At 44.4% G+C, this 27,250-nt stretch overlaps 2 protein-coding genes, 1 long non-coding RNA gene and 1 pseudogene across 3 annotated transcripts; all 4 read left to right on the top strand.

Annotated features, from left to right (window-relative positions):
• Positions 1-2,639: 2,639 nt before the first annotated feature.
• LOC119328259 lies at positions 2,640-4,244 on the top strand. The gene is made up of 3 exons (XR_005158898.1): positions 2,640-2,711; positions 2,791-3,554; positions 3,935-4,244. It is a non-coding gene; the product is annotated as an uncharacterized LOC119328259 (long non-coding RNA).
• Positions 4,245-16,749: 12,505 nt separating this feature from the next.
• LOC119329696 lies at positions 16,750-17,353 on the top strand (annotated as a pseudogene).
• Positions 17,354-19,765: 2,412 nt separating this feature from the next.
• LOC119329314 (histone H2A-beta, sperm-like) lies at positions 19,766-20,315 on the top strand. The gene is made up of 2 exons (XM_037602327.1): positions 19,766-19,940; positions 20,022-20,315. Exons 1-2 carry the CDS (start codon positions 19,766-19,768, stop codon positions 20,258-20,260), a joined length of 414 nt encoding a protein of 137 aa, XP_037458224.1. The 3' UTR covers positions 20,261-20,315.
• Positions 20,316-21,521: 1,206 nt separating this feature from the next.
• On the top strand, positions 21,522-22,344 carry LOC119332316 (probable histone H2AXb). Its single transcript, XM_037605498.1, has 2 exons — positions 21,522-21,823; positions 21,931-22,344. The coding sequence occupies exons 1-2, from the start codon at positions 21,626-21,628 to the stop codon at positions 22,150-22,152; spliced, it is 420 nt and encodes a 139-aa protein (XP_037461395.1). The 5' UTR covers positions 21,522-21,625; the 3' UTR covers positions 22,153-22,344.
• The last annotated feature ends 4,906 nt before the right edge of the window (positions 22,345-27,250 follow it).

The following is a 27,250-nucleotide window of genomic DNA, read 5'->3' as shown; positions in this document are numbered from 1 at the left end:
AGAATAATAGAAACATCATTTACATTGTGGAAACTCACATTTTAAGTTGCTCATGTCATTTTTCAGGCTATCCATCGGCTTGTAACTCATGAGAGGCAACCACAGTTGCCAACTTGAAACATATATATTGTAGGTAGGAATGGCTTACCTTAGCCAAAATTTCTATAAGAATGTTGCTCATGTTACACGCCTTGCTTTCTCTAGTAAGTAGAATAAGAACGCATTTAACATTTCTTTTTTGTCCATAGGCCTACAAACTTGTGGGTAGTGATGAAGATAATCACTTAATCAGCCTCTAACCAGCTTCCTGTTTTCAGGAACGAAGATCTGAATCACCCTCACCCCTCGAGAGAAATCGTTTAGTCATTCAGGTTTTGGAATTTCTTTATAGCTTTCTGAGTTTACTTCGGTGTTTCTTGTTGCTTTCTGTTTGTGCCCCTATCTATGTTTGTTTCTTGTGTGCAAGTGCTCCATTCTGTGTCTGTCTGACTGTTTGTGGCTAGACTCTCTTGTGTGTGTGGCTTGACTGTCTGTGTGTGGGACTGTGTGTTTGCCTGTGTGTGTATGTGTGTGTGTGCGTGTGACTGTGTGCAAATATTGCATTTGACTGTGATGTGTGACTGTGTGTGACTGTGTGAATATTGTGCATTTGACTGTGATGTGTGTGACTGTGAATATTGCATTTTGGCAATGACTGTGTGTGTGATTGTGCGTGGCTTGACTCTGTGTGTGTGTGGCTTGTATGCTTTGCTGAATGATTGGTTGGTGTGGCCTAACACTGCCTTTGCCGGTCCCAAGCCCGGATGTGAAAATGTGGAGGGAGTTGCAATTACCTCCTTTGTATTGTTTGCCTTAGAAGTGTGAATATTGCATTTTGACAATGATTGTGTGTGTGATTGTGCGTGGCTTGACTCTGAGTGTGTGTGCCTTGTATGCTTTGCTGAATGATTGGTTGGTGTGGCCTAGCACTGCCTTTGCCGGTCCCAAGCCCGGATGTGAAAATGTGGAGGGAGCCGTAGTTACCTCCTTTGTATTGTTTGCCTTAGAAGTCTGGATAGAAATTACTCTGTCCTAACTCCTAATTGAATAGTATATAATGTCGTAGCATGTGATTCAAGCTCTGAAATGCATCCTTCCTTGCTATGAAAAATCTAGCAAGTGTAATTGTCATTAGAATTTGTCCCATCTCCTAAATTAATCTCGATGGTTTCTTAAATCTTGTCGGTCTGATCATGCATGAATCTCGACGTTGCAGGTGTCCCTCATTTGTCTGTCACTCGCGAGTGCGTGTCGGGTTTATTTGTCGTTGGACTTTTTATTCAGGTTGTAGGCCGCCCACTCCTTGTTTGGACTCCGAACCGTGTGGGGGTGTCCTTTTCATTTGTGTGTCATTTCTAGAGGGGATGAGCTGCGGAGTGTGTGTGTGGGAGAGAGAGGGGAGGGAGGGAGGGAGGGAGAGAGGCACATTTCCGAGGAAGAGCGGGCACCTCATTCCCGTCTGAAAACCGATTCTCCTTAGTGTTCAAGTGCAGTTGTGCGGGGTAATGGGGGAGAAATTGATAGCCATCCATCCCCCGAGGGGGGGTGAATATAATCCGTTTGTCTTCTTATGTTCGCTTTTTTTGGCAGTTTAAGTTATGTTCCTAACTTCCCGTGCGTGCTATTTGTTCACACCCCCACTATCTCTACTTCTAATGTCTGAGTTGGTGAATAGTCTCCACGGTTTTTTTTCGCTGGGTTTTTTCGTCTCTCCTCCCACCACCCCCTCCCATCCTGGTCCATCGGTTTATTTTTCTCCCCGCTCTTTTACAACCAGAACATTCCTAACGTATAACAAATCATGGATCTAACTTTCTTAAGTTATGCAAATCAATCGACCCCTAATTATAAATTTTAATCTAACTTTCCTAACTTATTCAAATCAATCGATTTCTCTCATTAGTGAAATTTATTTTAGGAAACAAATAATAGATTTTCAGGAAACAAAGAACTGATTTTAAGGAAATAAACAAATTATTTGTGCTCCTACGCTGACCTCTGAGACTGCCGGCGTCGGCGCCATCACGAAGAGAAAACGGACGATCCCATCACGAAGAGAAAACGGACAATCCGGTCGACGACCACACAGTGAGGCCCACTCGTGCGAAAAAAACGGACCACGACCATGTAGCGACGCCCCTCGCACGAAAAAAGATCAGACGAACCGCCCGCTGAGTGTCCCATCTCCGCCGCCCGCTGCCGCCCCTCCCCTCGACTTGCCTCCGCCGGTGAGGCCTAACCAAACCTCGGGGTTCTCCTCCGCTGTTGTCACGAGTGGTCAAGGTCGACAAGGAGGTGATGAATCTGCACGCCGGCCTTCTTCCACTCCCATCCCCATCTTCCTCGGTACTCGATTTGGAACGACACCTGTGGAGTGCGAACGTGGCGAAGGGGACCTAGCGAGGTGTGCGTGTAAGAGGACCTGGTGTCCCCGGCTTCCGAGGCGACGCAGTCCATGATAGGGCAAGACCTGGCGGTGGCCTTCTTCACCGACTTCTTGGGCTCCGTTGGCCCTGACCCCCGCTTCGTCATCTACGACAGGTACGGCCATGACCCCTCCGTTGTTGACGTCACATGGCACCTCAAAACGTAAATTAAATTCATGTCATCTATTTGTCGCCGTTGTCCGCAGGTAAAGCAGCTCTGCGGAAGCCGCCGGCCACCAGGATCAGGTACGTGAGCAGCTGCATCCATCCATCTTGCGAGTTAATTATCATAAATAAATGCCCAACTGATTCCGTTGCTTTGCAGATTCTGTTGTGCAGCCTCATGTGTGAAGCAAGAAAGTTATGATCTGGTGACAGAAGTCCTTCGAACGTGGACAAATCAGTACCAAAATTGATTTGGTTCTTCCAATCTGTGTGTACAATGTTTTTTCTGAGGAGCAAGTAGGTGGAGCACATGAGTGACGATGATACCCCAAACTCTCACTAACTCTTAGCATCTCATAATGTGATGTCTATAGGAGATGGAGCAGCGCCTTGTTGATGCATGAGCCGATGCGGTCTGAATCAAGCCTGTGCGCATCTTGGTGAGAATCATTGGTCTGGTTTGACCATATTTTTTGGACTGCATTTTGTGGTTGTGTGTGAAATTGTGTGCGGTGTAGGATCTGCACTGTACGTGGATTGCAATTGTAGGACTGATGGTAAGGCTTGATCAATGAACATCGACATAATTTACAATTTGATCTTGATTAAGCACATGCGATGGTGTAGTCTCTCTCTGTGTCGCTGAAAGGCACTTGGTGGCGAGGGCGCACGCGGAGATGCGTTTAGTAGGGGCCCGACGAGTGGGTAAGGGCGGGCGTGGAGATCACTATTCCTGTGTCAGCGAACATAATACAAGCATGTGTGACGAGGACGAACTTGGCACATGCAATGGTGGGGAGTGGCGGCGATGGTCAGGTGGAGGAGAACACGAGAAACGAAGCCATGCGGCTGCATCAGGCATGTATAGCTGATCAATGACTATACATATTTTTGCCCGAATGGTTTAGATGGTCTTAACTGGAGGTATGTATGTGCTTTCTTTAGATGCATGTATTCTCTTTTGATTATTGGAGAGAAGAGACCTAACTAGGTTTGCAATGGCACAAAAGAAAAATTTGAGTCTCAGTTTCTCATGTTCATGTAGTTAATAACACAGCATATGGATTAAAGTAAAGATCGCCTACATTAATTCATCACTATGTATTTGCTGTAAGAGGAAATAAGTGAGTACAACGACATTGACTTTCAGAGTACAGTGTTATGTATTGTATTCGTCAATATATGGTCCTCCGACATGCATGTGCTGCTTTAAATTGTTTATTACACAGAACCCTTCAAAATTATCTTATAATCTGCTTATGCAAAACATGATTTCAGTTTGGTGCATTTTCTTGCTTTGTTAGGCTGCATGGTGTATCAGATTTGGGTCGGATCAGAGGAAATCTACGGGAGATTTGCATGAGATAGCAATAGTGTGGCCCATGAAACAGCAAAAAATCATCAACGTGGTGTATCAGATGTACATTGACTTTCAGAGCACCATCAACTAGCTTGATCTGGTGTCCACTCGAATAGAAAAGAAGATGAAGTGCGTGACCATTGTAGCTACTGTTTAATTCAGGTATATACATTGATTGTTCATACAATTTTTTTCTATCATTTAACCAAATGACGAATGTGTGCATCTGAAGAAGGACTGAGGGTGAGAAGAACAGTTTGTGTGGCTTGGAGTGGGTGAGAATTTTCTAGCCGGTAATTAGGGATTTCCAGCAAACGCCGCAGAGCAAAATCCATGTGATCAAGGTACCTATGTTTTCTCAATCCTACCAGTAAAGTTTTCAGACTATACTGGTTCCAAGTTGAGATTGTTTGTAGAGAAATCCAGATAGTTGGATATTTAGTACCATACTGGGTTTTATATATTTAATTGGATTGTAATTTCAGAAAGATTCAAGACGGATGGGTCGGCTCTGTATCAATAGTGTGTGCACGGTCTGTATAAAACGCATGTGGTTTAGTTTTTCTTAACCGGCTTCCTGCGTGTTCTCTTATCAGTGCATCAGGTTAAAAATATTGGTTCTAGCTGAAATATCTTTCCCCCCTGCAGTTTACACCAAGTGTGGCATTATGATTTTCTTAGTGGACCAACTGCGGCAAGATCGATCTGCCCAACAAGTCTGTTGATCTTTCCGCGTTTCGAACGTGTGCCGGAGTCAATAGGTGAGATTTTTTTTTAAAACCCTTATGCTAATTTAAGTAATTAGTGGACTTGTATTGAGAGTTTTATGGTTTGATTAGTGTCTCAGGGAAAATTTAATTGGTTAACTAATTAGCTCCAATGTTTCTAATTCTTGCTGACTTCTATGTAACTAAGACCGTTTGTTTTCAGGTTTAATATTACGATGGTAATTCTCCTCGTCATGTGTTTTTTTATTTCATGGAGTGATGATAAAGGAGTTTCTTTTGTCTACGGCTTGTTTCCAGTATATAAAATGTGTACCCCAACAATATGTGGTAACATATGCGCCATAGATTTGATGTGGGAACTGTCTTTGCGCAATATAACATCTTTCTTAACACCACGGACTTTTGGATAAATAATCCATATATATTTATGGTCACAAGCTTGTGAGCATAGCTAGCTGTTTATTGTAGTATTTGGTTCTGTGTATATGTTTCGTTTGCCATACAAATAAATGAACGTTAGTTTTAATTAAGATAACATCTCAATTTGGTTTGTACATCGCGAAGCAAGTCGGAAAATATCTACTAGGGGGAATGTTTTTGGGGAGGATTCTTGTGGTTTCGAATGAGGAGGTAGCACCCTGTTTTGTAATGCTCAAATATATTCTACTTAACCACCTAGATTCCCATTTGTAGAAATTTTACTTCCATGTGTACAAGGTTACTTTGGTTGTTGTTCAGGTCCAGGCTGTTTATCATGCCATAAGAAGAGATGTGAGGATGAAATAGATCTTATGAATTACGATTACTTATTCCTATATAGTTCCTTCCATTTTGTAGCACCGACTTCCTATTGTACATCACATTGATATGCTTACAATTTGCTAAAATTGTATGCTTTAGAATGAACATTATTGCTTTACATCATTGCCTACAGGTACAAATCTCAAGATTTGAAAAACAAATGGGTACATATTTAAAAAAAAGCGTGTGAGAAGTGGGGAGGACAACGATTTGGTGGTGCAAGTGTTCGAGGTGGCTAGGAAACACAACATTCATCGCTAAGGATGGGGGAATATATGGGGCTCACATCAGCAATGGTAGCAGGCAGTGAGGATAGGCATTAGACACATGATCAATGTTTATATATATAAGTGTTCAAAAATATGATTCTATATATAAATTAATCTGAACATAGAATAAGATCTGAAATAGTGAACTTCTGATTTTATTTGATCCTCTTAATTTGTAGTTGGGATAGTTGTTTTCCACTTTTCTGTTCTGGAACTTATATACTAGCAGGAGAATATTAGGACAATTTAGGTGGCACCAGATCAAGCCCGTGGTAGAAAATGATGCCTTTGTTAGTTGATTCATTTACCTCCGCTAGGCCCGTAGCAATGCACGGGCGTTCTACTAGTATATGAAGTATTTGTTTTGAATTTCACATGAGATAACTTTGGTCAATGATGTAAAAATGAGTTATTGCTCATCGGTTCAGCTGAGGGGGGCGGTGCCAGTATGTGCTTTTATGGGGTCAAAAGTGTGCTGTTTTTTTCTAGCATTTCTATTAGTTTAGTGTCTATTTTGTGCTGTGTACATGCTCCTCATTACCATGAGGGATAATGGACCTTGTATGCAGATTTTTGGCACTCGGTTCGTAGGGCCCATGCGTTGCAATCGGAAAAGAAAATTCTCCAACAGCCATGACCACATTTTGCTGCATCACCGAGATACAATATCACTCTCAATTTCATGAAATCATGAACATTTTTTAAACTCTTGAACATATTTCAAATCGTGAACACTTTTACAAATTTCTGAACATGTTCTTAAATCAAGAACATTTTCTAAGTTCATGAACATTTATTCTATTTGCAAATATTTTTATAAAATTGTCAACATTTTAAAAAAAATCTTGAATCAGCGAACATTTCTAGAATTGACAAACATTTTTCAGGAAATTGGTGGAACAATTTTTTGAAATTCACGAACATTTTTTTGATTTAACTTAAATATTTTGAGTCATCCTAGATTTTATGAATGAATAAACTATTTTGTAAGTTACTAACAGTTTTTGAATTTTTAGGATATTTTTTCATTCCTGGACATTTTTTGAACTGGTTAAATTTTGTTCAATTTCATTAACATTTTTAATACACTAACTTTTTGAAAAATTGTGAACATTTTTTTAAAAAAATTGGAATATTTTATGATTTCCCAAGCATTTTAAAAAAAATTGGAACATTTTTTGAATGAGCAAACATTTTTTACAAAATTGCAAACATTTTTGAATCCACAAACATGTTGTGATTTATAAAAAAAATATTTCAAAATTCTTTTTAAAAAACCATAAATTTTTTGAAGTCCCAAATTATTTTAAAAAAAAGACTGTCGGGCGCGCCGCGTCTTCTCCCAGCGCGCAAAGCGCAGTAAAGGCTGTCCCAGGCTGGCATTCCCTTGTCTAAAACGTTTTTTATCACTTATAGGTGGTATTGGTGGGTAATATTTTGCAACTTTGGCATTGGTTTAGTGATCTATCAGTTCCTTGCAATCTTCCATTTTATCATTGTTCTTTTAAGTCATTGTATTATTCATCAGTCATCTTTAGTCAAATTCAAACCCTCATTTAGTTTAGTTTAGTCGTCTCAGTGCAGGCAACGGTAGTAGGTTGCCATTTATCTGCCAAAAAGACAAGTGTTGGCAACAAGCAAGTAATGTAACTACATGGAAGGCTAAAACTAGTATTGATAGTTTATATATTGTTTCAGTTTCTTGTTGTAATCAAAGGAAGAATTTGTGAACATAGTGGCAGTGAGTTAGTTGCTTATGTGCACGAGCCAGTTGTAATGATGTGTTGGTTGCGCCTACTCTGCTAAGAGTGTTGATATTTAGACAAGTAGAGATGCAAGAGGAGGAGCAGCCAAACACATCCTTACAATTGTTAGAAATAACTTGTACTAGCAAGATGTTCTTACAGTGTTGTGATTCTCGTGCAAGGAGAAAATTTTTGTTCTTTGTATTTGGTCACTGATGCCACCTAGAGCTATTAACTTGTTCGGAAAGCATAAGCACCTAGTGTACATTTTGAACCGCATTAGGTCAATTTCAGAAAAGAAATGCCATTCTTACCCATCTGTGTTTCCAATAGATTCAGTGTGAGCTTGTTGTGTCCAACCAAGAACATGTGCAAACGCAGCCATAGCGGCTGAAAATGAACTATCTTCAACAGCTGACAAGAATATAAATGTCAAGAAACTATATTAGGAAGTAGCCAAGCCGTCTAAAGTAGACATCAATTAAATCGAGTGCCAATGGATAAAATGTTGTTAGAGTATTAGATAAAATGGATAGAATTATACTCCCTTTGTCCAAAAATTCATGCCTCAATGGCATTTTTGCGACCCCCTCCCCCGTGACGGAGCACCCCTGCTCAGCTCTCCTCCTCGTCGCCTCCCTCGTCCACCTCTCCTCCTTGCCGCCGCTACCCCGTTTGGTGCCAATTGAAAGCTCGTCACCCCCTGCTTGCAGATTCAGTCAAACAGAAGATTTCTCTGCGCAGGTTCTCTATAGATGAAACAGAAGATTAAAGTGATCGAGCAGTAGATGGTTTACTTTTTTTATATAGGAACATTGCAAGTTTTAGGAATAGATGGTTTAGCTTCTTTTCAAGATGCACTTCTACTTCAAAACGTTGCAAGTTTCAATGAAAGCTAAACTTGCAATGTTCCTCCTTTAGAGTTGTTGTGAAAAACTTACCAGGTGAAATAGAAGTTCAGTCAAACAGCAGATCACTCGCAAAGGAAGATTTTGTCATGCTATTCACTAAATCAAGTTTCATGCAGAAGATTTATCTGTTCATGCAAACAAATTTTAGACAGTTGAGACTCAAGGAGTATATTGATTCTTTCCTTTGTTCATGTTGTTCACAGAGTGCCAGAATTGAATCTACAATGTCAGACTCTGACATCGTTGATGCAAGAAGTTCTTGGAGTGGATCAGATAAGGATGAAATTGAAGCTTTTTCAGATGGTATGATCTTCAGATATTGTCTACTCCAATGTGGTCAACATTTCTTAAAGGTGCAACTTCTTCCATCAATGTGGACGATTTGATCATGCAAACAAGGTCTCTTTGTATAGTGGGTGCTCCCATCACAGCTAGTCTTATACTCACTCTTCCTCTTCATCACTAACAATTAACATTCATTTGCATCTATCTTCTAAAAGAAACCAAATATTAATTTCAATGCAATTGCTTGAAGAGGGTGCTGCAAACTTGGTCATCTGTGGTTCCTGAAATCATGGCAAAATTTATGGACATTGACCATTTAATTGATGTCTACATTGACCATTTATGTTACTACTCCATTGTTAACTTGATCAGCACATCGTTTGGCTAACCTTCATATTACTGTACTCCATTGTTCATGTTAGTATCATTCAGAGCAACAAAAATTTGTTAATTGTTATTGCTAGTTATTCAGAGCAACAAACACCGCTAGTTCATACACGAATCTTATAAAATTTGTGTATTCGGAGCAACAAATGTGACTAAACATTACTAGTTACAGAAATTGTTACTGAAATTCCCCCCTGTCAATTCCTTAGGAACTGGAGATAATCTCTGTAGACATTTCTAGGTGATCTGCAGTCGGTTAGGGACTGGAGAGAGAGTTTGTGAAGCAAAGGTCTAAAACATTAAACTCAGGGTTGTTATTGTAATAATTGAATGTCAAGGTCGATTTATGCCACAGCTTCTCGAAAACCTTCATCATTAGGAAGATGGTTGTTCCATCATCTTCGCCGGGTCACTTATCTTGAGTTGCAGGGATCACTTTTTTCATGAGATAATCTTTGTAGACATTTCTGGTTACTTTCACTGATTTCAGTTCTTAGTCCCCATTGCTCTGTTCTAACCCGCTCTAACAGCCTGAGTCTCTTCGACAAATGCCAAGTATCGATCTTTCCGTTGAATGTCACCACCCCATCGGCGTTGTATCTTGGCTTGGCTCATCCACTTTACAATGGATAAAGCTTACTGTTCCGAGAGAGCATCCTATGTCAGAAAGCAAGTTAAGAAGAAGGGGAAGCACACAACACTAAGTTGCTTAGAAGATTAGCCCCATTTCAATCGCGGCAATGCAAGCAGTTCAGTAAACCTCCACTCTTATCCAATATATTATATCTAATATTTCTATATGTAGCAGGAGAACCTGATAGTATATGTTTTAGGAACATTTTCTTGTTTTGCGAACCTTCTAAAAGGTTTCAGTCTATTTTTTTGTTTGATCCTTTTCCTACTTTTTTCTTTGCCCATTTTTTGGATTTTTTAAGAAGGTTCCTTTTATCTTCTTTACCGGCTTTCTCTTTAACGGTTAATTTTTCATGTTTTTGTAAAATGATTGGAAAAAATGTTATATTTTTAAAATATTCAATCATTCAACAAAATCATGCTTTCTAAATGTTAAGTTGTTTAATAAAAATGTTCAAAAATTGATCCAGAGTTTTTTTTAAATGTTCCGCAGAAGTTTTCTAAAATGTTCTTTTTTCCAAAAAAATCAAGTTTTAAAATAAAATCCACAAAACTAATTTTAAAAAATGTCCACTTACTTAGAATACATTTTTTTCATGTTTTTGCAAATTGTAAGAAAAGGCTGACCGAAAACCAAAGAAAACGCTAGAAACCAGAACAGGGAAAAACCACTCGCTAGAGTGTCATATGAAAAGAAAAGGAAACCTGAGCTGATAGCTATAGTCGCTTACTGAGCATCGTTAATCTTCTTGATGGCGAGGCCCTCACCTTTTCCCCGTCTGTTGTGCGTCTCCTCCTCTGCCGGATGTTGACCAGGGCCGGGAGGAGGCGAGTCTTTCTCCGTCTGCCCTCCACCACGATCTCATTTGATGTGGTTTTGGTATGGCCCGGGTGATGGTTCGTTGTTGTTGAACTTGCCGTATTGTTGACTTCCTCAAGTTACTCCGTCCATGGCCACTCCGTCTCCGCTCTTTTCCTCTTTCGGTGTATTGGTCTGCACATGAACAGTATTTTGGCCGACCACATCCAGGCTCAGGGTAATGAAGATGTCATCAAGGCCACCTCTACGATGGTGATGATGGGTCCCGACCACCATGACTAAGAGATGGTAGGTTAAATAGTTGTGCAAGTATCAATGGAGTGGATGGAGCAATGTAAGAGATCCCATTTATAGTAGAACGCAGTTGCTTGTCTATGAGCTCGGGGGATCGACTCTGCAACAGGTACACATCGGTCACGGTAATGTAGCCATAATGGAATGAACCCTATGGATTGGTCACCAATGGCGTGAACAAGAGAATCTAGAATCAAGAGTATCCAGAGTCGCGTTGGCTATACGTGGTCGGTCTTGGCACCAGAGGCGTGCGAGAAAACAAAAGGGGACTCCATACTCACGAAGAACTGCTCTGCCTCGTCATAGCAGACCTCAAGTCAATTAACTACTTCTCACTCAATGGAACTCGAACTGATCTATAGTTTGGACAAAGCCATGTTTTTAAGACTAAAAACAACTCAGAACCAAATAAAGTGAACAGACCGTTGCATAAAAGGGCAGGAGGTGCTGATCCAAATTTCTCCTTTGGAAATTGTACTAGAACAGCCCAAACCCATGTCAGCTGGCAGGCCCGGGCCGAGGTACATGCAACTTGTGTCGGCGGCACAGGGCCCACGATTTGCAGGGGCCCCAAATTTTAGACATAGGCTGAAGGCCCAACATTCGCACCTGGCCAGGACCGCTGAGGGTGAAAAAATTCTATGCGTTTTTCTGTGATCGAGCTCACGATCTCGTGCTACCAAAAAAAAACAGATAAACCAACTGACCTATTTGCTCGGTGTGACACTTTCTAGGAATAAACGTCGACTACAAGTACTTCCTTCGTTTTAAAACAGATGATTCAACTTTGTATTTATAAAGTTAGTATAAAGTTGAGTTATCTATTTTGGAGCGGAGGGAGTATATAAGAAGCCCTATCCGGTAGTTTTCTTTCTAGGCTTTTCACACGGAATGACGATTTGAGGCGTAGTGAGGAACACCTTAATATGTCATCTAATAGAAGAAGGAAAAAAACACCTTAGCATGGAAACTATTCTGAAGTGTTTTCTCTACTTGCCTTAATATATTGTGTTTTTAGGCATTTTGATGAAAATGCCACGAAAATAATTATTTGATATGCTTTTTCTAAAATGTTTGAAAATATAACTTTGAGTCCTTTCAAAAAATGCACTAAGAAAACGCCTTTGATTGTAGATAACGACTTGGTGCTATGTCGCAGTGCGTCCCTTCCGAACGTTCTACATGTAGTGGTAGGCCCATTTTTATAGTTTGGCACAGGGACCTTGATTTTGCCGGCCCGGCCTTGTCAGCTGAATGCATTGAGACTGAATCGGACGGAGAAGACTGGTCCGACAAAGGGCTAGGATCGGATGGACAATTCCCTCCTTCAAGGCTTCAACCACTCATTCCAGAAATCCCCGTGATCCCAAATTCCCAAACCGCACAAAACCCAAACAAATTTTTTGAGCCAACCCCTCCCCCATCCACGTCACTGATTCGCGGCGTCACCCTCCCGCCAATCACGCATGATCGTCGCTTCTCGTTATACATGCCACGGTCATTGCCTTTCCACCATCACAAACACCCCGCTCTCTCCACATTCTCACCAAACTCCGGCAATCTCTCTGGCGATCACAACACCAATGTGTCCGCCCTGCACCATGACCCGAAGATGGCCATTGCCGGCAGCGGGAGGGTAAGGCGAAGCCCGCCACTAGCACGAAGTCCGTGTCCCGACCATCCAAGGCTGGCCTCCAGTTCCCCGTCGGTTGTGTCACCAGGTACCTCAAGGTCGGCAATTACGCACAACATGTCTGGCACGAGCGCCCCCCATCTACCTCGCCACTGAGGTACACATTCCCCCAGCTCCTCCTCTACCGTTTCTCTATTCCCTGCGCGACAGTTCCTTGCGGTCCTCGATCTCATCGTTTCATTTCTTTCTCTCTCATTCGAGTAAATTGCCAAAACCACTACAATTGCGTCCGACAGTGCCATAAACCACTATTTTCGTAAAAGTTTGCTGAAAACACCGATTTTGAGTAATTGTTTGCCGAAAACACTAAAAACTCAATTGAGTGCGTTTTGACAGAAAATTTGACAGTGAGGTCCCGTCGTCAGTCCTACATGGCACCAAATTTTCACTTCGTTTGGCAACACGGTTAAGCTAGACGCAATGCCCACCTGTCGGTGTGTCTGCTCTTCTCTCTCCTAGAGGCATTCCCACAAACACATTCCGTGCGCCTTTCCATCTCGTGCTCCCACTCTGCACCTGCGCGCCAGCATGGACGAGTTGCTGCTTTGCTGTTGCTAGTGCCGCCGTCCTTGCCTCGTGCTCGAGCTCGGCCACGAGTCCGTCCACAGCGCGCCGAGCACAGCCTGCGTGGCCAAGACTGCAACACGCCGCCCCGAGGTGCTCTCAAGCAGTCAAGCTCCAAAGCGACGCCCCAAGCACCCTGTCGAAGGAATCGGCCCCGGCTGCTCCGAGCTCAATCCATGGCCGCCGGACGCCACGGCGACGGCGAGGACGAGCGCATCGAGCCCCGGCCCGCAGCGCATGGCGAGCAGGGTGACCGCGCAAGGCGGGGATCGGTGTGTCGTCGTGTGTCGCCCATAGATGCCGCCGTGCTCCTCCTGGACGCGGGCGTCGACGAGGCGGCAGCCCACGGCGAGCTGTTGCACGTCCGGGTTGGTGGTCGCACGGGAGCTCCACGTCCGTGCGCTGGGCGCCAAGGTCCGCCTCTTCCCTTCGTGCCCACGGCAGCTGCTGCTTCGGCACGAGCTGCAACGCCCGCTGCTCCCAGCCCCATAGAATCTCCGGAGAACCAGTAGTCCAGTGCCAGACCAGGCCAGTCATTGTAGTACGTGGGGCTTCACGTGGGTAATCCTTTTGGCTTCTCAGTTCTCCAAGGAGACGCCAGTGGCCGCGCGGGCGAAGGAAGACGCCGACGGCGTGCTCTGGAGTCTGGACCGGACTCAGGTGGGGATGCGAGCAGGAGAGAAGAGAGATTTCGTGAGCGATGGGGATCGGCGGAGCGGGTTCCTGCAGCAGCGGTTGCGAAGGGGACTCTACACACACACGCGCGCGCGAGAAGAAAACCCCGGATTTGTCGTACTTCCTCCATCTAGGTGAATAAGTCATTTTAGGTTGTGACCAAGAAGAAGCGGAAAACGAAATAATTTAATGTTAATTTGCTAATTAATAGCATTGCATGCAATAAACTAGCCACTGCATGTCATGTTTGGTAGTCTCAAGTCATTAAAATCAGAGATCTCTTAAAATCATACACATCCCTAATCTCTTATTGGTTGATATGTCAAGAAATAAGAAACGAAGAAGAAGTTAATGCACCACGCCTAAACAAGATGACCACAAACCGCTCCTCACTTAATGAAACTCGCTCTCAAGAGTTTGGGGAAAACCATGTGTGAGACTAAACAACTTGGAACCAAATCAAGCCGTTACATGGACGGTCTCAACATGAGAGGCCCTAGTGCAAGAATACAAAGAGGGACTCCACACACACTCACGAAGAAAACCCCGGATTTGCCGTAGCTGACCACAAACCGCTTCTCATTTAATGAAACTCGATCTGAAGAGTTTAAAGAAAACCATGTGTGAGACTAGACAATTTGGAACCAAATCAAGTGAATTAGAGCCTCTACAGTCACATATGGCAAATCCAACCCCTCAAACGTCCGCGGACGCGCCCGGGTGCATCCGCTGGCAGTGATCGGACACACCTCAAATTTCACTTGTTGCATCCGGACATCTTATACTTGATTCTTATATTCATACAAAGACATGTAAAAGGAAATAGAACCTACGTACTACGTCGATCCTAACTATTCCTCGTCGGAGATCGCGACGATCTCCGTGCCCGACTCCGGCAGCATGGGCGGCAGCTGCAGCTTCGGTTCCTCTGGCTGCTCCGCGTCGAGCTCGGCGAAGAGCGCGTCGGACTCGGCCTGCTCCCGCCAAAAGAATGCCCGGTTGGCCTCCACATAGGCCTTATCCTGGATGGACTCCAGGATGGCCTGCTGCTCGGCCATCTCGTCGGACTGGGTGACTGCGAACTCTGCCTCCGCCTGCTCCATGTTGAAGGTCGACACCTGCTGGTCCGGCTCCTCCGCCTCCATCGGAGCCATCTCCTCCTCCTCCTCCCCCTCTTCCCCCGGCTGCTCCTCCTCCTCCTCCTTCGGCTCCTGCGAGTCCGGAGGCAGCCCCGGTAGCGATGCGAGTGGCGTGCGCGGCTTCCCTCGCCCGGATCTGCTGTTGGATCTCGTAGCGGCGCTCCGGCGTCAGCATGGCATAGTAGGTGATCTTGCTCCGGACCATGGCACAGTGCTGGAGCATGGGCAGAGCGCCGGAGCGGGAGAGGGAGGAGGTGGATGGGCTCGAACTGGCGGCGCGGAGAGGGGGGATGGGTTAGGGTTGCGGGACGCCGGCCGGCTTAAATACCCGGATTTCGTCTTGGGCGGCGAGCCGGAGCGGCGCCACGCGTTGTTCACACCGTGGCGACGGCCGCGACATCCGTCGGACCGCCGGGTTTCCGGGCTTTTCCGTGTGGGGCCATGCCGCCAGGCCGACGTGACGGGCGTGCCCGGGCGCCACATATCCGCCCTATATTTGGGGGTGGATATGGGGTGGTGCCAGTCAACCCTCGCGTTTGAGGGGCCGTCTGGGTCAAAAATTTGTGACCGGGCAGTGACCGGGCTGCCCGTCCGGGCATATGAGGCGGATTTGGAAGATTCGGTTGTAGATGCTCTTAGATGATAGCATTGGTTGACCTTAATGGTGACCTTAATTGCATTGGTGTTAGTATCAACCAAGTACAAGAAGCTCACTTGGTTGAAAAAATGATTGTACAAACTCAAGCAAACCTAAAATAAAAAATATGTCAAACCAATTACTCGTGGCCATCCACCTCATCGATGAGGAGTTGTTATGGCATTTATTTGTTGCAACCTCCCCTTCAAATGTTTGTGCATATATATAATATATATAGTTTCCATCAACTGTGGTTGACGGTGATCACATAGCCAAAAGTAGAGAAATATAGGATACTCATCTGTTGTGCCCACATATTTTATCTCCGAGTATGCTAGTCATGGGTGCATAATACTCAAGACAATTCCTCTGATTTCGTTAAAGTTATGTTTTACGAAATATACATTGGGCCACATGTAGCACAAATATTTTAATTAGATTTGCGAGGCATTAGGAAATGATTAGCTTGTAAGACTTGCCGATCCTGCGGTCCATCTGCTCTGCATCATTGTTCCACACTGTCACAATGTACATCACTGATTGAGTGAGCAAGAGAATCTAGAATCAGAAGTAACCACAAAGTTATGTTGGCTGCGTCGTCAGTCTTGGCACGAGAGGCCCTAGTGCGGGAAAACAAAAAGGGATTCCACACGCAAGAAGAACTGTTCCGCCTCGTCGTAGCAGACCTCACGCCAGTGAACTGCTTCTCACTCGATGAAAGTTGAACCGATCTAGAGATTGCACAAAGCCATGTTTAAGTCTAAAAACAAATCAGAACCAAATCAAGCGAATAGATAATTGCATAAAAGGGTAGGGGGTGCCGATCCAAATTTCTCCTTTGGATATTGTACTAGAACAACCCAAAACCATGTCAACTACATGCATTGGCTCTGAATCGAACGACAGACGACTAGTCCGATGAACGGCTAGGATCGGATGAACAATTCCCTCCTTCAACCACTTTTTCAACAAATCTTCGTGATCCCAAATTCCCGCACCAAACCAAAACAAAAATTTCAAGGCAATCATGCGCGACCGTCCCTTCTCTTTATAACAAAACACAACCCCGACCTTTCCACCATCACAAACACCCCGCTCTCTCCATGATCTGACCAACCTCCAACAATCTCTCTGGCAACCACATCACCAGTGCGTCCACCCTCCACCGCGGCCCAAAGATGGCCATTGCCGATAGCGGGAGGGGCAAGTCGAAGCCCGCCGCCAGCACGAAGTCCGTGTCTCGGTCGTCCATGGCCGGCCTCCAAATTCCCGTCAGCCGCATCACCAGGTACCTTAGGGGCGGCAATAACGCACAATACATCAGTACCGGCGCCCTCGTCTACCTCGTAGACATTCCCCCAGCTCCTCCTCTCCTCGTTTCTCTGTTCTCCGCGCGCACGGTTCCTCGCGGTCCTCGATCTCACCATTTCATTTCTTTCTCTTTGATTCAGACTCTGGAGCCTGCTGGCAACACGACGCGGGACAACAAGAAGAACCGGATCGTGCCGCGGCACATCCAGCCAGCGATGTGCAACGATGAGGAGTTGAGTCGGTTGTTGTGCGCGTTCACCATCGCCGACGACGGGCTGATGCCCGACATCCACACCGTGCTCCTCCCCAAGAAGGCCGACAAGGCCAAGGACGACATCCACCGGCAAGCATCCTAGCACCCTACCGCACACGGTTATCTGTGGCGTGTGCGATGCACCCCGTATCACACACCATTATGAGGTGAAAATTCGCAGTTGCGTGTACAATATTTTTCCTAACCATGTGCTATGACTTTACCTGCACTAGTGTTAGTATCTAACCAAGTACAAGGAGCTCACTTGGTTGGAAAAGTGGATGTACAAACTCGGGCACACCTAAAAAAGTACAACAACCCAATTACTCCTCGCCATCCACCTCATCAATGAGTTGCTATCACATTTATTTTTGGATCTCCCCATCAACCATTCGTGCATATATATGGTTCCTATCAACCGTGGTTCATAATGATCACATAGCCAGAAGCAGGTAAAGAAAGATATCCACCCAGTGTGCCAACATATTTTATCTCCGGGTTAGCTGGTCATGGTGGATAGTACTCAAGACAATTGCTCCGGTTTAGTTTTGCTAAGGCCACGTTTTTGAAAATAAAAAAACTAGGCTGCCCGCGCAGACTACCATAAATATGCTAATTAGATTTGGGAGGCATCAAGAAACAATTAGCTTGTAGGAGCAGTCGCTCCAGTGATGCATCTGCTCCACATCATTACTCCACACTGTTGTGACGCACTTTGCCAATGCAAACTACAAGAGAATGTAGACTTGGAAGTACAAGGGTCGTCTTGGCTACATGGTCGATCTCGGCGTTAGAGGCCCTAGTGTGAGAAAACGAAGAGCCATACCCACCAAGAAAATCTCGTGGCCCGTTCGCTTCACAGGATTTCTACACATTCCCAATGAATTGTGAGTTCCACGGTTTCTTTTTCCTTTGATGCGTTCTTTTCAATGGAAGTTGCTACTACAGTAGATCAGAGGAAATGATTCATAACGGTGTTCATTCCATAGGAATAAACACATCCGCCCTGACCATAGTTTTGGGCGGAAGGCCGAGGCTGCCCTCCCGACGAGCTGAGTAAAATATACTGCCATATGGTTGAGGTGTGAGAAAAGAATGACCACATGCGAATAAAAAATTCTCATAGCTACTGCTGCTGCGTGATTAGTACTAATACGACCTCTGGTGGCCCATCAGATATTCCGGACGCACAGCCATTGTTTCTTTCCTTTGTTTCGATTCCTCCGTATAGTACTTACAAAGAATCCCTGTTCCTACACTTTTTTTACTTTCCTATGGTTTATAATCCTCTCAAGCGAACGGGGCCTCAATCTTGTCGTAGCAAGAGAACTACCCCTCGCTCAATGCAACTCGACTGATCTAGAGATTTGTTATAGCCAAGTTTGAAAATAAATAAACAACTTAGAACCAAATCAGGTGAAATAGAACTTTTTTCTTCTGAGGGAAAAATCAGGTGAAGTGGATGGTTGTATAATAAAAAGCATGCCCAAGCCCATGTCGTCGGATCTGAATGCATCGGCTATGAAAATGAAACGGACGGCAGTAGACTTGACCGACGAATGGCTAGCATCGGATGGGCGATTTCCCACCATTAACCACTCCTCTGGAAACTTCCGTCGTCCCAAATCGCCAACCCGCGCCACACCCGAACGAAAGTTTTCGCCCCCGCCCTCCACGTCACCGATCCATCAACTGTGGTTGACGGTGATCACATAGCCAAAAGTAGAGAAAGATAGGATACCCATACATTGTGCCCACATATTTTATCTCCGAGTAAGCTAGTCGTGAGTGCATAATACTCAAGACAATTCCTCTGATTTTGTTAAACTTATGTTTAAAAAGATTGTGAAATATACATTGGGCCATATGCAGCACAAATATTTTAATAAGATCTGGGAGGCATTAGGAAATGATTAGCTTGTAGGACCCACTGATGTTGCGGTGCAACTGCTCTGCATCATTGTTCCACACTGTCACAATGTACATCACTGATTGAGTGAACAAGAGAATCTAGAATCAGAAGTAACCACAGAGTTGTGTCGGCTACGTGGTCTGTCTTGGCATGAGAGGCCCTAGTGCGAGAAAACAAAAAGGGATTCCACACGCAAGAAGAACTGTTCCGCCTTGTCGTAGCTGACCTCGCGCCAGTGAACCACTTCTCACTCAATGAAAGTTGAACTGATCTAGAGATTGCACAAAGCCATGTTTAAGTCTAAAAACAACTCAGAACCAAATCAAGTGAATAGATGGTTGCATAAAAGGGCAGGGGGTGCCGATCCAAATTTCTCCTTTGGATATTGTACTAGAACAACCCAAAACCATGCCAGCTACATGCATTGGCTCTGAATCGGACGGCAGAAGACTAGTCTGATGAACAGCTAGGATCGGATGAACAATTCCCTCCTTCAACCACTTTTTCAACAAATCTTCGTGGTCCCAAATTCCCGCGCCAAACCAAAACAAAATTTTCGAGCCAATCATGCGCGATCGTCCCTTCTCTTTATAACAAGCCACAACCCCGGCCTTCCCACCATCACAAACACCCCGCTCTCTCCACAATCTCACATACCTCCAACAATCTCTCTCGCAACCACAACACCAGTGAGTCCACTCTCCACCGCGCCCCGAAGATGGCCATTGCCGGTAGCGGGAGCGGCAATTCGAAGCCCGCCGCCAGCATGAAGTCTGTGTCTCGGTCGTCCATGGCCGGCCTCCAATTTCCTCTCGGCCGCGTCACCAGGTACCTTAGGGCCGGCAATTACGCACAACACGTCAGTACCAGCGCCCACGTCTACCTCGCTGCTGAGGTACACATTCCCCCGGCTCCTCTCCTCATTTCTCTGTTCCCCGCTCGCACGGTTCCTTGCGGTCCTCGATCTCACCGTTTCATTTCTTTCTCTTTGATTCAGACCCTGCAGCCTGCCGACAACGCAACACGAGACAACAAGAAGAACCGGATCGTGCCGCGACACATCCAGCCAGCGGTGTGCAACGATGAGGAGTTGAGTCGATTGTTGTGCGCGTTCACCATCGCCGATGACGGGATGATGTCCGGGATCCACACCGTGCTCCTCCCCAAGAAGGCCGACAAGGCCAAAGGTGACATCCACCGGAAAGCATCCTAGCACCCTACGGCACACGGTTATCTGTAGTGTGTGCGATGCACCCCGTATCACACACCATTACGAGGCGAAAATTCACAGTTGCATGTGCGATATTTTTTCTAACCATGTGCCATGACTCTACGTGCACTAGTGTTAGTAACCAAGTACAAGGAGCTCACTTGGTTGGAAAAGTAGATGTACAAACTCAGGCACACTTAAAGAAAAGGTACAACAATACAATTACTCGTCGCCATCCACCTCATCGATGAGTTGCTATCACATTTATTTTTTCGATCTCCCCATCAACCATTCGTGCATATATATGGTTGCCGTCAACCGTGGTTCATAAAATGATCACATAGCCAGAAGCTGGTAAGTAAAGATATCCCCCCCGGTGTGCCAACATATTTTATCTCTGAGTTAGCTGGTCATGGTGGATAGTACTCAAGACAATTCCTTTGGTTTTGTTTTGCTAAAGCCACGTTTTAGAAAAATAAAAAAATATATACATTAGACCGCCCGCACACACTACCACAAATATGTTAATTAGATTTGGGAGGCATTAGGAAACGATTAGCTTGTAGGAGCGCTCGCTCCAGCGGTGCATCTACTCCACATCATTACTCTACACTGTTCTGACGCACTCTACCAATGCAAACTACAAGAGAATGCAGACTTAGAAGTAACAAGAGTCGCCTTGGCTACACGGTCGGTCTCGGCTTCAGAGGCCCTAGTGCGAGAAAACGAAGAAAAACTCCAGACGCACGAACAAGGTCTCACGCTTGCGGTAGCAAGAAAATTGCCCCTCGCTCAATGCAACTCGACTGATCTAGAGCTTCGAGATAACCATGTTTGAGAATAAATAAACAACTTGGAACCAAATCAGGTGAAGTAGTATTTTTTTTTTCTTTTGAGGGAAAAATCAGGTGAAGTAGATGGTCTCATAAAAGCATGTCCAAGCCCATGTCACCGGATCTGGATGCATCGGATCTAAAAGTGAAACGGACGGCAGGAGACCTGACCGACGAACTGCTAGGATCGGATGGACGATTTCCCTCGTTTAACCACTCATCCGGAAACTTCCGTCATCCCAAATCGCCAGCCCGCGCCACACCCGAACGAAAGTTCTCGCCCCCGCCCTCCACGTCACTGATCCGCGGGAAAAGCAATTGTTTTTTTTGCCTCCCCCTCCACGTCACTGATCCGCGGCCTCGCGCTCCTAGCCAATCACGCGCGGCCTCCCCTCCTCTTTATAATCTGCCGCCGCCCCCTCTGTTCTGCCATCCCAAGCACACCCAGCGCCCTCCACCTGCTCCCAGATCCCGGCCATCTCTCCACTCCGGCGACCACCGCACGAGCGTGCTCACCCTCCACCGCCACCCGAAGATGGCCATTGCCGGCAGTGGGAGGGGCAAGGCGAAGCCTGCGGCCAGCGCCAAGTCCGTGTCCCGGTCGTCCAAGGCCGGCCTGCAGTTCCCCGTCGGTCGCGTCGCCCGGTACCTCAAGGTCGGCAAGTACGCGCAGCGCGTCGGCGCCGGCGCCCCCGTCTACCTCGCCGCCGTCCTCGAGTACCTCGCCGCCGAGGTACGCATCCCCTCCCCGGCTCCTCCTTTCCCCCCTTTTCTTGTAACTCTGTTCCCCCCGCGCACTGTTCCTCAATCTGACCGTTTCTCTGTTTCTTTGTGATTCAGACCCTGGAGCTCGCCGGGAACGCGGCGCGGGACAACAAGAAGAACCGGATCGTGCCGCGCCACATCCAGCTGGCGGTGCGCAACGACGAGGAGCTGAGCCGGCTGCTGGGCTCGGTCACCATCGCCGCCGGCGGGGTGCTGCCCAGCATCCACACCACGCTGCTCCCCAAGAAGGCCGGCAAGGGCAAGGGCGACATCGGCTCCGCTTCCCAGGAGTTCTAGGTTAGATTAGTATGGTCCTTGTGAATGGTCTGGGTTTGTGTGTCATCGGTGACCATGGTGGATCTGGTTTGAACGGAATGCAGCTCGCAATCTTGTTCTTGTCGTTGCTTCGTGTGATTTGTCGATGCTAATCCGCGTGAAACCGAGATGCTACCGCTTTCTCCGTCGCTCAAACCGTGGCGTGTTTTTTTAGTCTGAAAAATCCAGTTCGAGGTTCAGAGTCCATCTCGCTGTAGCACTGAGGCGGGCACTACACGTGTCCGGGACTTCCACTCGTGGCAGCACGGGAGGGCCGGTGCTGGGGCGGCGACACTCTCGTTGTTGCAGCTGTAGGTGGTCGGCCATCTCTCATCGGCTGGGCCCGTGCGTGACGTGCAGTGATGTGCGTTTGTGGCGTTAGCTACGCGTACTGCCGTGACCCTAGTCTCATCGGCTATGGGTGAAGCTCACCTTGTACACGTTTTAAGCCTTCCATGTAGGTAAAAAAAAATCTGATGTGGCGTGTTATTTAAGAAGAGAGAGATGAGTGTGGTGACTCAGAAAGAAACGCTAAATCATTAAATGAAACAAGTTTAGCAACTATAAGCTAAGTACCTGTGCATTGAGGAGTATAGTTGTTAAGCTATTTAATATGCTTAGCACCTCATCTAAGCACCCATACATCGGCAGTAGCCTCAGAACTTAAAATTGTGAAAAAAATGCAAACACAATTTAGAAACATGGAACACATTTTAAATCCTGAAAAAATATTGTTAATTCTGAATTTCTTTTGAAAACACAAACAATTTTGAAACCCTAAATTTTTTAAAACACAATTTCTTTTTGGTATATTTGAGAAATACGAATAAAAATAATAATTGATGAACATTTTTTTGAACTTTGCGAATTTGAAAATGAAAAAAAAAAGATTCATAAACCTTCTTAAATGTCTAGAGGTTCCCAAAACCGGCATCTACATAGGCAATGGACAAATTAAAATGGGCTCGCCCATGTTCACTCGTATCAATTGGGTATGTGTGAAACAGCGACTGTTTGACGTCATATGCATCTAATAGGGTTTCCCCTCAACAGGCGCCTGCCTGGATCGATGTTGTCGCCTAGTTAGGCCAATGCCAATGCATTTTTTTTCTTTTTTGTCAAACAACTTGGCATGGTGCCTTGTATTGACCATATAATCTCATGAAATAAATTTGGGTCATGTGACGGATGCCGGAAAAAAATGTGGTCTCAAACGGACCCTTCTCGCCTACCTGAGCACTCTCCTTTGAATATGATTTATTTTTGAACATGCGTAAAAATGAACTAACTTTTGCCAGTAGGCAGGCATACCCATGGTAGGCACCCATGCGAGGTTTGAGTTAATTCCGACACAGTATGCAAGTTGTGTCACGTCGAACCATTTATTGACCATTTTTTCACCGAGAAAATTCCAGAAAATGCAAGAATTGTCGGAAACTCAAACAACTTGGCATGGTGCTTTGAATTGGTCATACAAGGCCATGAATAAAAACGGACTCTAAAACAGACCATTTTGGCCTACTCAAACTCCCTCCGTTGAACATGTCTATTTTCACATGCATGAACTGACCCAACTTTTACAAGTAGGTGGACATGCCCATGATAGTCATCTATGCCAAGTTTGAACGAATTTTGACACCGTATGCAATTTGCGTCACGTCCGGCCATTTATCGTCGAAAACTTCAGAAAAGATGCAAGAATTGTTGAAAACTTTGACATGGTTCCTTGAATTGGTCATACAATACCAAGAAAAAAGTGTAGCCATTTTAAAGATGTTGTGAAACAAAGTGCTCCCAAATAGACCCTTCTGACCTACTCAAACACCCTCTGTTGAACATGTTCTATTTTTTGACATGTGTAAAATGAACCCAACTTTTGAAAGAAGGTGGCCATACCCATAGAAGGCATTCATGTCAGGTTTGAATAAATTCCGACACCATATGCAAGTTGCGTCATGTCCGTCCATATATTAGGCATTTTTCACGGAGAAAACTCAAGAAAATGCAAGAATTGCCAAAAACTTAAACATCTTGGCATGATGCCTTGAATTGATCATATAAGCTCATGTTTATGGCGCTCAGGCGCCGAGGTGGACGATGGCCATCGGAGGTGGAGAGGAGGGCAAGGGGTAGGATGTGTGCAAGGGTGAACGCCACAAAATTAGAACATATGGCCTTTTAGGAGCGGCTGTGCAAAAGGTTGTCACATCAGAGTAGTCAATGTCCCACCCTCGTGCAAGTCAAAGCTGATGCACACGGGCGACACACTCGGCAAACTGTTAGGATCCATATATGCATTTTCATAGCATTCAGACTAATTTGACACACAGCAAATAGTTTTAAGACTTATGGTTTATTCTACACTTAAAAATATATTCAAGAATTTTAAAAAATGTTTGGCGCTTCCAAAAAAAATTCACATTTTTTCTGGTTTAAAAACTTTTCTCACAAAATAAAAAATGTACCCTTTTTCCAAAATTTATTCACATATTCAAAAAATGTTCGTGGAGTTTCAAATAATGTTCGTGCTTTCAATTTTTTTGGAATTTTTAAAAAATTCTTGCTTTCAATTTGTTTTGTTCACAAATACAACAAATTGTTCGAGGAAATACAGAAAACATTTTTGGTTTCAATTTTTTGTTATACTTATTGAAAAAATGTTTGAAAATTCCAATTTTTGTTCGTGTTTTTTAAAAGTTATTGGTTTTCAAAATTTTGTTCATACTGTTAAAAAATGTTCATATTTTATCATTCTGAACAATCTTTTAAGGACACGAACATTTTTAAAAAAATTCTTGTACATTTTCTGAAAATGCGATTTTTTAATTTATAACAAAATTGGGAAAAACGAACATTTTCTAAAATTTTGAACAAAATTTTAAAAGCGTTCACATTTTTTTGAAAAGAAATAAAACTTGAAAGAGGAAAGAAACAAAAAAAAGAAAAAGAAACAAAGGAAAAAATGGTTCGTTACACTAAACTGGTTGCTGTGATTATTCTTATAGCTGGCGTTTCTGTATTGAACAGCGAACTCATCAGCTGGACAGGTTAGCGATGAGTGCTTACCAAACTGAGGTGCACGGTTCGAATCCTTTGGCTGTCATTTCTTTATCGGTGTTTTTTTCCATAGTTTTCACGCGATAATGGGCCGGCCCAGTCAGGAGGCATGCTAAAAAAACATACATACAGAGTCGTCAAAAGACTATATTGCCCTTTATACGTTTTATTAGGAGGGGGTTGTACCGAAGCGGGACTCAAACATCTTCACTTTTCCGGGGGCAAAACCTTCTAGAACATTGTCTGCTGAAACTGCATTTTGTAGGCAGAGCTTGCAGAGAACAACCCTCCTTCCCCTCTATCAATCTGATTTTGTCGCTCTCATTTATTTTTTGATATGTATGTCCGTATTGTGCAACAAGCGCCATAGTCTCAGAATGTCGGCAGCGATTTCCGTTGTGTTTCCATGCTGAAGATCAAGAATCCACTGATCATTATTCAAGGCCTCGGCCACAATTCTGCTTTCGCGCCGTGCGTGACTGAAGAGTGTCGGGGAGGCCGTGCGTAGCGGTGACCCTCCAACCCATGTACTCTTTCAAAAGGTAGTTGAACCCAAGTGGAGGTAAAGAAGACGTGGGAGGTAAGCGCCGAACCCAAGTGCAATACCATGGATCGTCACAATGTCCAGGGTTGGCCTTTTGAGGAGGTGTGTTGCCTCTGCCTCACGAAATTTGAAGCTAACGCGCACCTCGTGTGTGGGTGCTGTTTTATTTGAGGCGTTTGGGGCATAGTTGCGGACTAGCTTCCGTTCATTACAAATTGAATGTCAGTTTTCACCACCTCCCTACAGGCAGTGGCGGAGCTTGCTCCGAAAAGCTGGGCGGGCTGGGTTGGCCTGGCAGCAAGGGATTGTTACTAGCAGGCTTGATGGGCTGGATAATCTGGCTATAAATGTGAGATGAAGGTCCAGAGCTGGGCGTGCCATGGCCCATTCGGCCTTGCTTAAGCTCCGCCAGTGGCTACAGGAATGGTGGAACCGGCACATTCAACTCTTTGACTCAATAAAGTGCAACCTTTAGCAAGATTCTCATGTACTTCCTCCGTTTCTTTTTACTCAGCATGTAAGATTTGTTTGAAGTTGAATTACGCAGAGTTTGAACAAATTTATATTAAAAAATATCAACGCTTACAATACTGAAATTGTATAGTATGAAAATTCATTTCATGATGCATCTAACAATATGGATTTCATATTGTGAATGTTGATATTGTTTGATATAAAGTTAATCAAACTTTACAGAGGTTGATTTTGACCAAATTTTATATGCATGCTAAAAAATAAATGAAGGGAGTACTATGTGTTAGCGTCATATTTTTCAGAACTCCTCCCTCCTCATCGTGATTGATGGTGTGTTTCTTGTAAAAGTGGACCTTGAGCAGCATAGGTTGTCTCTGACAACCATCATGTAGTTTCAGTAGTTCCTCTTTTCCTTGTCTTAATGAAAAATTGACGGAGCGTCTGTCTTGCATTGTCAAAAAATAAATTCACAACTACTATTTCAAAAATTAGGGGAAAATATATATCTATCGTTTAATATTTGGCCGTCGATTGACAAGATTTCTTCATGTTTACTATTTTGAATAATATGTTACAAATATCAATTTATTTCAAAACAATCATTCATTAATGAAAAGGATAAAAATCCAAAAAGATATAAATGCAATAAAAGTTATATATATTGAATTAAGATTTATTAGTTTCTAAAAGAAAATGTTTACACACATGTGAAAGTTGTTTTATTAAGGATTGAGTGATATAGTTCTTGAATTGCATAGATATCACAGTTGCAATCTCTAGGGTCTAGAACGACGGCTTCGGGTTCAACTTTGATTTTTTTGTCTGTGCCATTCTATCATTTGTACCGATGTACATTGCCTTATTAAATACTGATGGTGCAGACTAAATGCATCGCTAGGACTCAACTATCTACAAGCTGATCTTTTCCTAACACCTCCCACATCTAATGTGTACGTCGGACAACACGTGTTACATATTTCCTCAGAACATGAATTCAACAACAAC

This window comes from Triticum dicoccoides, chromosome 7A, assembly GCF_002162155.2.
Source record: "Triticum dicoccoides isolate Atlit2015 ecotype Zavitan chromosome 7A, WEW_v2.0, whole genome shotgun sequence".
Lineage (NCBI taxonomy): Eukaryota > Viridiplantae > Streptophyta > Magnoliopsida > Poales > Poaceae > Triticum > Triticum dicoccoides.
The sequence above is the reverse complement of the archived record's forward strand: the minus strand, read 5'-3'. Positions and strand labels throughout refer to the sequence as shown.

Bases quoted from the DNA above. Each gene is read 5' to 3' on its own strand.
- LOC119329314 (XM_037602327.1), top strand. From the start codon at position 19,766: ATGGCCATTGCCGGTAGCGGGAGCGGCAATTCGAAGCCCGCCGCCAGC. The intron at 19,941-20,021 runs AGGTACACATTC...GATCTCACCGTT, and splicing joins CCACGTCTACCTCGCTGCTG to TCATTTCTTTCTCTTTGATT.
- LOC119332316 (XM_037605498.1), top strand. From the start codon at position 21,626: ATGGCCATTGCCGGCAGTGGGAGGGGCAAGGCGAAGCCTGCGGCCAGC. The intron at 21,824-21,930 runs GTACGCATCCCC...TTTGTGATTCAG, and splicing joins TCGAGTACCTCGCCGCCGAG to ACCCTGGAGCTCGCCGGGAA.